This window comes from Pterocles gutturalis, unplaced genomic scaffold (assembly GCF_000699245.1).
Source record: "Pterocles gutturalis isolate BGI_N339 unplaced genomic scaffold, ASM69924v1 scaffold8, whole genome shotgun sequence".
NCBI lineage: Eukaryota > Metazoa > Chordata > Aves > Pterocliformes > Pteroclidae > Pterocles > Pterocles gutturalis.
The window spans coordinates 102,357-113,116 of NW_010120237.1; the positions used below are offsets into that span (position 1 = coordinate 102,357).

Here is a 10,760-nt window from a genome sequence, read left to right on the forward strand (position 1 = left end):
AAAAAAAAAGTGAAATATGTGAAATATGACCTGGCTGTGACAGCAAGTTTGCCTCTCTGCAGTTTTACTTGTATCTTGTATATACTCTGATTGTATATATTGTGCATATACATATACATCATAACATATATATACTAAATGATATTGTATATAGTGTGTATATAGCATATTTAAATTACTGCCTTTTCTTCCCCTGAAAAAAACCTAAGCCTATGTCTGTCCTGCTTTCTGAGGGTGGCCCCAGGCTTCTGGACCTCAGCTGAAATGGGAAGCTAAAGAGCAGACAAAATCCTGCTTGCTCAGCCTCAGTGGCAGACAGGCAGACCCCAGCAGCAGGCCAGAGCAAGCCTTGCTCACAGCCGTGCCAGGGATCTTCTCCAGAGCCCATAGCCATTCTCCAAAAGCTGGTCATTGGCATAAGCCTGTGAACGTATCGCAAAGATGGGTGGTTTTCAATCTAGTATTTAATGGAACAGTCAGATAAGTGTTTCCCTTGTATGAGGTACCTGTCATATTGCGTGTTAACTCACTTAGCCTTTACAAAAACTTCATACTGGAATATCAGAATTCAGTGTAGTTGCAGAATCAAAGGTGGACCCAAGCAATAAATTGACCCTTGGCTGCAGCAGCAGGCTTCTCATTGCACTCCCAGTTCAGTCCTCAAAAGCTTTTGGAAGCAGGTGAACATGTATGGCACACCTATGCCCTGTGCTCAGCATCCCCCGTAGAAATACTGCGATTAGTCAGGACAGTGTTGCTCTTGCCAGGGTTCAGTTCATCACAGGGGAGCCCTCTGCATGCAAAACCCTTGGACATGAAATATGCTATTGCTGGTAAATCTTGTGAGCGTGTCTGGCCATGATGAGTGGTTTTTTTTAAGTAATAAAAACTTGTAATTAGTAGCTAGAGGTTGTATAAGAGGAAATTGATATGTTAACTTGTAACACTTAAAATGCATAATAATTATATTGTTTAAAAAAAAAATCCATGCACGACAAGGATGGCAAGGTTGTATAGCAAATAAGAAACAGTATTGAATATTTGTGTGGCAAACCCTGTTGGGTTTTTCTGCATGAAATTAACTCTGACAAACCCATGTTTCAAGAATCTTTACTGTATAAAATTATTCAAAGGTACAACGTTTCTGCCTCACAATACCTTTCTTAATACTGTAAATGACAAGCGTTTTAAATAACTTGGAGACTGTGGTGCCATCAGAGATGGGGAGCTCATCCCCTTGTTATCCTGTGATTGCTGGTGTGCCTCCTGCTGAGCAGGCAGCTCTCAGAGACATCTCTGGAGGAAGCACTGTCTCCAGCTCAATCAATGCAATCTATTAAAGCTCTTTGAGGAGGCGGCTTTTTGTCAAGTTTTGCCCTTGATGAAAGGGTGACTGTAATGCCAGTGGCACAGGAATAGCTGGAGCCCATTTGTACTTTTGTTTTCAAACAGTTTAAAGGGAAGAAGCCTCCTGCGACTGCTAATGGGATCACCGGAAAAGGGAGAACTTTAAATAACCAGCCAAAGAAATCTGAATCGGTGTCATGTGTGAAACGCACTGCATCCAGTAAGTGTCTCTCCTCACTGCTGCCTCACTTGTGAGTGGAGTCATGAGGGTACCCAAAATAGCTGTCTTCTTAGCAAACAAGATAACCATTGTGGTTCTTCTGTGGCTGAGGGGCTGAGCAGCAGATGCCCACCAAGACTTTGAATAGAAGAATTGTGTGCATTGGTGACTCATTAGTACTCCAGCCATGCCACGAGATAAAAGGTTGTTATAAGGAGAATGATAAATATGAAATGTGGACCCGTGGCTGCAAAGTCATGAGGGCAACAGGAAAATTTAAAAAAAAAAAAAAAGAAAAAGAAAAAAAAAGAAAAAAAAATTATTCTTCATTTGGGGCAGAGAGTAATTCTGTATTCCTGTTCGAAGAGGAGGATGAGGAGCTGGGAAAGACATGAGAACATTATGTCAGTCAAAAGTGGACTTACTCTTACCACTAATGAAAAAGGTATAACAAAGTAATGAAGACAACCACACAGCTCAAAAGCTTCCTTTCAGAGAGGTGATTTCAATCGGTCAGTGGCATGTTCAGAAAGAGGGTTCTTCTGGGCAGATGGATTCCCTCTAGGAAATCTCTAACAGGGATTGCTTTGTGTAAAGAAGAAAAGACTAAAAAGAGTTGTAATAATATTTTTTGAATATAGAGTCAAAAGCATGGTTTCTTCTGGAGAAGGAATGAATGTGTTTTTTTTAATCCCATGATAAATTTTTACAAAGCCATGGATTTAAGGGCAACAAGAGAAATTTGGGTTAAACTTTAGGAAAAAAGTATGTATCTTTCTAACCATGCAGGTCAATTGGTACTGCAATAGATAGTTGTGAAAGTAAAGGCATCTCAGTTACTAAAGACCGACTAAAACTCGTTTGACAGCTATTTGTCAGGAATGATTTAGTGTGTTGAGTTTGCCTTCAGATATGCAGACAGAAAAAGTGATCTGTTCGCTGACCTGTTTTCTTTGAGTCTGCAACTGGAGCAGAGGTATAGAGAGGGATGTGATAAAAATTAGACCACAGATATATGTGAGCCATGAAATTCAAGCATTTTTATGGGAAATTAAAAAAAATAAAAAAGAAAAAGAAAATTCTTAAGTATCAAAAAAGTGAGAACATCTTTGTATTCTCTTATGTCAGGTGAGGAAAGACACATGCTTTAAGCACTTGAAATAGGAATGGAAACCAGGCAAGAGAGCAATCAGGTAGTTTTTCCTCTGACCCCTTCCAATTAAAAATCAAGGGTTCAGAGCTAAAGAGAAGCCTCTTTTCCTTCCTCTGAACTACACAGAAAGGCAAGGCCATTTTTCAAAACCAATGTAGTATAAGGTAACTGGTATTTCTCATCTTCCCAGTATAAATGGAGAGAACAAGCTATCTATCCCATATCATTTCCGTATCTGTGCTGCAGAACTCTGTGGGCATCATGGACCTTGAGAAAAAGCCAGCAGGAAAAGGATGGCAAACCAGTTTCTCAAACAATGACATGCTTTGTGTGATGTTCAGTCTCGGGGAATAGTTTAGAGTTTTACTGTTTATTTTAACCATAAATAACTACAATCCAATACATACAGATGCAGAGCAGTACAAATATGGTAAAAACCGTGTGGAGGCAGATGCAAAGAGGTTACAAAGCAAAGAGGAGGAGCTGCTAAAGAAGAAAGAAGCACTCCGGAATAGGCTGGCACAGCTCCGAAAAGAAAGAAAAGATCTACGTGCTGCCATTGAAGTCAATGCTGGTATGAGGTGCTTTTCTTGTGCTGAATTCTGCCCTGGGTAGGCTTAAGTACACAAATAGCTTTGTATTCTGTCCTGAAGACATGCTACTACATGAGGTTTGGTTTTGATGTTAAACAATACTCTAATGTCCATATTTGCTTTCTAGATAGAGATAAAATATATACCATAAATACCTACATATTTATACTATATATATTTATAGGTGCATATACTTAGTTTATATATGTGTGTGTATATATATATATACACACACACACATCTCCCTATGAAATGATGGGGACTTCAGAAAAGCAGAACATGGGAATAATTTTATTATGGCTGGGTAATTATATTTTCATGACATGGAAAAATAACAAAATACTGATTTGAAACTAGACTAGAAACCTAGGGAAATCACCTAAAAGACAGCATTTGATTTCTGTTGCTAAACTTTTTACATTAAAAAAAGTGCATTTTGCAAAGTACATAACTTTTTTCTGATGTGACTGATTTTTAGAGACCTTGTTCCTTACTTTTTTTCTAAAAAGAAAATAATTTCTGTAAGGGTCAATTTAAGCTGCTTATCAAAATAATAACATTGCTTTGACTGACAGGCAGGAAAACCCAAGTGATTCTTGAAGACAAATTAAAGAAGTTGGAAGAGGAGTGTAAGCAGAAGGAGGCTGAGCGTGTAAACCTGGAGCTGGAATTGACTGAGGTGAAGGAGAGCCTTAAGAAAGCCTTGGCTGGTGGCATCACGCTGGGCTTGGCTATTGAGCCCAAGTCAGGAACATCAAGCCCACAGGTATGCAAAGCCATTAAACACACAAATCCCAGTACCATGGGAGCGCTCTGCCTTCTCAGTTGCAGTAAAATAAGTGGGAACTGAGAGTTTTCAAAAGGTGTATTAAGCCCAGGAAGTAAAAGCAGAACTAAATGCTTTTCTGCATTATTTGCATTCTTCAGCTACATCTGGTGTAATTTCTACAGGAACGGGGAGCAGGCAGACATGGGAATCGCAGGCAGTGTATGTTATGATAATGCGCAAAAGCTGACACCTCATTGTCGTCAGTGATTGCAAAAGTGCATGAGCTGAAACACTGCTCCATCCCAGGGAGATTTAAATGCACTAAGTCATCGTGCATGGATGCATCGATGGAGAGCTACTTGTGCTGGTCCCCTATCAGCCACTGTCACTCTTTGCAAGGGCTGCATCTCACACTTTCACAATGGAGCATGGTAGTCCTGGCTTATGCTATAGAGCTGTGTCAGAAGCAGCCATCAGACAGACCAGAGAGGGATGTGTCAGTTCCTCTGGATGACCTGATGTTGTTTAATCAACAGAAACAGTGTTCAATTTTCATCACAGAACACACACTTTGCCTTTTTTTTTTTTTGTTCTAACCTCTTCTTCATTTGTCCATTATTATTATGAATATGGTTTCTTTAAAAAAAATTCTGCAGTTCTAAGTCTAGATAGAAAATATTGTCCATGTGACTACTTGGAGGAAACTTAATGTGGGCTTTTCACTCTTAATTAGTCTCCAATTTTCAAGCACCGAACTTTGGAAAACTCTCCAATCTCCAGTTGTGATACCAGTGATACTGAATGCTCAATACCTGTGAACAGCGCAGCAGCTCTGAAGCGACCTCCCTCGTCAAATAATTCTCCGTGTCGAGGCCACGTCCTTCGAAAAGCAAAGGTGAGAAGACTTTGTCTAGTTTTCTTTTTCGGTCCTTTTTCTTACTTTCTTAAAAAATCTGACTTACTTGTGGAGAGACAGAGACAGAAAAGGAGAGAGGGAAAGATTGGTTCCTGCTGCTTCTGTGGGTGAAATTTAGCCTGAAGAGAATGTGCCATATCTTAATTATTTGTATTACTATGAAAGTACTGCTGATTATGGGAAACCTTTTGCAGAAGAATTGGTAAGTAGTTTGGGAGACAGATTTGATTGTACTCTCTCATTCCAGGTTTATACATTCAGTTTGCAAGGTAAGTGGTCTGTGGTGTAGACAGTGCATCTAAAATTCATAAAGTTACACTACTCTGTGTAGCAGAGGAGTGGTTAAAAGAGCACTGTTAGAGTAAATGTTCTGAAACAACAAAAGAGTTGGTCTGATCTTTGCCAGCTGGTGCAAGAACAGAATAGTTGTATATTATTGTAATCGACAATGAAGTGTTGTGCAAGTATCTACGCTTAATGTACACTTAAAGTAGAAACGGAAATAATTTAATTCAGTCTTGCAAGTACCAGGATGAAGTTTGTGGTCCTGTTGTATTGTTACAGTTGTCTAATTTTTGTGCTTTAGTTTAAATGTGATTTGCCTGAACATTCCTCTGGGCTGAATTTGCTAGCAACATAAGCATGTGGGCAGCCCGTAACCAAGGGTGACAGTGATAGAGAGCATTGGCCCAAGCTTTTGTTGATTTAGTAGCTCACTGCCAATTGTAATTATAAACAATAATGAACAGACATTTATCTTTCATTCAGTCCATTTATTTTTTCAGAACCACAAAGTATTCTCTACAGAGATTTTTTAAAGTAACTTTTGTTACATGTCTTCATTGATCAGGTACATTTACAGTGACTGAGCATGAACCTGGCACCTAAATTTAGTAGGTACTGAAAAACCATAATCTCAACAAATTATTTGGTTTTCTGGCACATCATAATTTCTGTTTCCACCTCCCCCAGCCCCTTCAACCTCCCTACATTGCCCAGGCCATTAATTACTTCTCCAGCTACACCTTTTGTGTGAGCTTTCTCACCTTTTTTCTCCCACCATTTCCTCCATCCTTTACATGGACATCAACTGCTTTTTCTGCCAGTTAGCTTGATTCATTTAAATTCAGCTAAGAATAATTAAACTTGGCATAATAGGTTTCATTCTATTTAACTTTGAATTTTGCTGCCTGTATTTCAAACCCAAAGAAGGATTTGTGTGCTCTGTGTCTTCCAATTTTACCCTAATTTGACTCATAAAGATATCATCTCTAACTATACACCATGTCTTGGATTTGCAAGTTTGGACAGTGTTACTGAGGGAATATGGTCTAGCAGAGCATGGTCCTTACAAAAGGGAGCATGGATTTGTGTTATAGGCTGGACAGGCACACTAAAGCCAGCCGTTTAATCTTTACAGCTGGAGAAGCCAGGGCACTATAAAAACCTTAATTTATTTGGTGTAAAGAATACCTTCCAGCTGTAGTTGGTATATGTTCAGCATATACCATACAGGAAAAACCCTGCTGTGTTGTTTGATATCGATGTGCTTTGGATGGCATGATACATTGGTCAAGCTCTTCTGTAGAGGAATCTTGGGTATAAGATTAGCCTAATCAGAAAGGATATGGAGCTACTAAGCATATTTCCCATCCTGAGAAAAACAACTCAAAGTATCCAATTCAGCTTTAGCAGCTTTTTCCTAAAAACCTCATGCACTAAATATGAAGAGTGAAATTTTGCTGAATTAGATCGTGCAACCCAAGCTGTACTGAGCCCGTTCGCAAGGAGCTGCAGCCAAAGGCTGCGATCAGGTATGCATCTGCAGCACACCCCGCTTTCGGGGGGGCTGAACTGTACATGTGCGAGGGTGGAATTTGGCTCTCAATTCTTTTGGCCTTTTGCAGTTGCAAGTGAGCCCAGGCCTCAAAGATGTGGCTAAGGAAAGGGCATAGCACGTGAGTATCCCAGAGCAGACTTACTTGGCTCTGCACGCATGGATGTCAGTGCAATATGTGGGAGTGAAGCAGATTTCACGTCTGTGCTTGCGCTTGCACCTTCAGCAACTGGCAAAACTCCCAATGTTATGAGGGAGTTGTATAAGTGTTCAAAATGTCAGATTATTTTTTTTCCCTAGTATGTATGTGAATGCACTGAATGCCTCCCTTCTTGCTCTTTCCCCGCACAAGGGATGCTGAGTCTGTCACTAGCCAGCCTTGTGCTTGCAGCCACCCTCATGTCACCGTCGTGCTCCCGAGCCTGCAGCACTGCACCGCTCTCTGCTCGGGCAGCTGCTGCTGGGAAAGGCGTGGGCTGGGCAGCTGCTCTGCCAGGGCTGTGTGGCACAGGGATGCCTCGGAGGGGAGGCGAGGCACCTGAGACCGCAGGTTTGAAAGCTGCTTAACCAAAATCTCTCTCCTCCCAGATGCACTTACATGAGAAGGAAATAGAGAGAAGCAAGAGCACAGATGTGGCAGCAGTTTGGGGACTGACTGTATGACATACACTATAAATATGCATGTACATATGCATTCAGATATTTGGATGTTTTAACTTTTCTGCTTGTAACATATGCTTTTAATTTTTTTAGAAAGCAATAATGCATATTTTTAAGAAGTCAGAAGCATTTTAATTGTGATTTTGTTAATCTCTACTTGGCTATAAATGGAGACTGTACTAAAATGTGGAAAACAATATTCTGCATTAGCATTCCTAGAGAAGTGAAATGGTCCAAATATCAATGCTGTACAAGAAAAACAATTATTTAAACATTTCACTTTTCAAATGAATTTCTAAAACTAAATTGTTATGTGTAGCAAGGAAACTGCAATGATTATTTCTGATCTGTTATCAAAACTGGTGGACTGGTGAATGTCAGCAGCTTGCATTTTGCTTACATCCAGGGACTGGGGAAGAAAAGGAGCTCTCCCAGCTTCCCAGCTCCCAGTCAGTGTTGACTTAAACATTCTTTCATTGGCATGAACCTGCTGGAGGACTGGAAACAAACAAAAAGTTCCTTTTGCACCTGCGAAAGAAGCTACTGCTTTCAAGGCTTATTTAACACTTTAAAAATAATGTGCCTCCCAGTTGCTTAGCCAAGGACTTCCTTTACAGCTTTGGTAGCATACACATAGGGAATATACATTTAATAGCCTTTTAAAAGTAACCTAGTTTTTACCAATACTGTGTTTTAAGTTTAGGTTTACTATAATTTGAAGTGTAAAACTGAATATTTAAAATATATTGCATTTTAGTAAAAGCACCATTTAAATGAAAAAAAAAATAACCCACAAGATAAAGAAAAAGAATAAATTATTGGCTACCTTCTTTAAACCCAAGATTTTTTTGTTATATTGCTAAAGCAGCCACCAACTGCAACCTTTACTGTTGCTTTACAATGGTTGAGGAGATATCACGGTCATGCAGCTGTTTAACCAAACTAACACTATTACTGCTTTCAGCAGCAGAAACAGCTATTTACATGGATAAGTAACGGTTTTCAGTCAGAGCTCTCAAATGTTGTGGAATGAGTGTTAAATTCAGGAATTCAGGTTGGGAGCCAAGTCAGCAGGCTGCCTGCAGAGTATCTCTGCAGAGTCAATGGGTGGGAGAGGAATCTGCAGACCCCTGTGCCTGGCTAGCAACAGCTGGGCGGTTGCTCCATGGGGATTACTTCAGCGAGAGGCCAGCTCCTTTGGATCTTCATTATTTTATGATCACTGAAAGGGTGTGATTCTGGGAGTAGGTGCAGGATGGATGTCCTAGGACAAGCCCATTCATCTTCAACTCTTCTGCTGCCCAAGAGCCACAAGTCTGATTTAAGTGGGTGTTTTTCTGTCGGAATCTCATGATTTTCACTTACATGACAGAAGAAATGGCGATACCTTGCTCTGGGATATATGGATGAAAGCGTTGTAGATTATCTGTTCTGCTGTGGATGGTAGGTGTCATTGTCCTCAGCTAACAGGTGAAGTGATTTCTTTAACTTGCCAAGCAATAGCTCAACTTGGATTATGTATAATACGGGCAACAAATGCAAAGAAAACTAGCTTGTTTTTCTTTATCCTGCCTGTAAGTCTCTTTGCCTCAGTATGTTGTTCTTTTTAGACATAGAAACACGTCTGTCGTGAGTTTTATAATAAAAAAATTAAGAGTTGTAAAGCAATCACTTGGTGTTAGCTATGAGAGACATTGAGTGCTTCCTGCTGTGTCATGCAAGTAAGCTAGAAAGCTCTATATGTTAAACCAGCATCTCCTGTATTCAGCTCCAGATGAGTGCTTTACACCAACTGCGGTGTGCAAATTTGCTCCAGATACTCTTTGCAGAAAAAAAACATGGCTTATTTGCACTGCATTAGAAAAAACATTGCCGTATGTAGTTGCAGAGGGGCAGAAGCTGCGCACAGACGCTTTCAGGACATACTTGTTAGCATTCCCTAACTAATTTGTGGGCAGAAGCCTGGATCCAGCGGAGTTAATGGAAAAACTGTTACTGACCTCAGCTGGCTTTCGCTTAGCAGATCTGATGACATCAGTGAAATATCCTGATTACTCTAACATTTTCTGTATCTTTTTATTTTCCCCTTCCAGGAATGGGAGATGAAAAATGGAACATAAATATAGCAAAACCACTCACTTTCCATAAAGGCCTTACCTATTATGGACCAAGACATAGGCTGCAAAAGACTCATCTGAAAGGTGGTATCAGGCGATACAACATAAGAGGTTTTATAATTCTGTTAAGTTAATGGTAGCTTGGCGCTAATTTGCGTGTATTCCCTCTACTGTATTGCTGTGTAACTACGTGTGCCCCTTTTTTTTAGCTGTAACTCTTTGTTTCCAACTTCACTGGTAAAGAAAATGAAAACCAAAAAAACCAAACCAACCATAGTAATTAAAAAGGAGCATAAAGTTGCAGTTGAAAGTTTACTTCGCTGAAACAGCATAGACCACCAACGTTACTCATATCACATCAGATGGCCCGAACACCACTGAAGACTGGTGCGTTAAGACCGATAAGAAGTATTCTTCCAGGTTAAAATGGACTTTGTGAGCTCTGCCACAGAGGTGGCTGAGTGAAGTCTTGCTCATTAGCAGTCACTTTGCTGTTAGCTGTTCACATGGCAAAAGACAAGTGAAGAAATTTATTCAGAGAAGTGGCATGACTTGCTTGGCTGGGAAGGCAGGAGCTCTTCAGTGCCACTGTCCTCCTCTACAGTGGTGCAAGACCATGGGATGACATGACCCAGCTGTGAAGCATTTTTTGGATACTATTTAGACAGATGCTTTTGTCATTGGGAGATAAAAAGCTGCCATACTTTGAAAAAAAATGCATTTTAGTACATTATTACTATTCTGAAGCACCAGTTGTTTTCAAAGGTCATGTTGTGGAACTATGATTTGTTCCTGATTTTTTTAAAAGCAAACAGGTATTTTTAGATACTGATTCTTTTCTATACTTTTGGGAAAAAAAAAAAAAAAAAGAACACATATTTGAAATTAATCCTCAACAGATAATGGCAACTCAGAATAGCTTATGCAGTCTTGTTTTGGTTTTTATAATATAGTATTGTTAAACTTAAGTTATAGAACACTGCTGTACTTTTGTCTTTTCAGACCTCAGCTATAATTTTTAAGGAAGATGGACTGAAAAGATGATAGTTTCCAGACTCTTTTATTAATAATTTTACAAAGAATTGGGGATTTTCTCAGACAGGAGTCCATTTCTGTGTACTAATGTCTTGTGTTTTAGTCTGTAAAAT

General features: G+C 39.7%; 1 protein-coding gene across 2 annotated transcripts in view; it reads left to right on the forward strand.

The window, feature by feature from the left end:
• AFAP1 (actin filament associated protein 1) overlaps positions 1–10,080 on the forward strand; it is a 61,921-nt gene extending 51,841 nt beyond the window's left edge. For both annotated transcript variants that reach the window (XM_010076812.1, XM_010076813.1), the window contains 5 exons: positions 1,453–1,567; positions 3,130–3,294; positions 3,889–4,079; positions 4,816–4,977; positions 9,589–10,080. In XM_010076812.1, coding sequence (XP_010075114.1) covers positions 1,453–1,567; positions 3,130–3,294; positions 3,889–4,079; positions 4,816–4,977; positions 9,589–9,615 — 660 coding nt within the window. In that variant the 3' untranslated portion in view covers positions 9,616–10,080. The remainder of the gene's footprint in view (positions 1–1,452; positions 1,568–3,129; positions 3,295–3,888; positions 4,080–4,815; positions 4,978–9,588) is intronic.
• Positions 10,081–10,760: the final 680 nt, after the last annotated feature.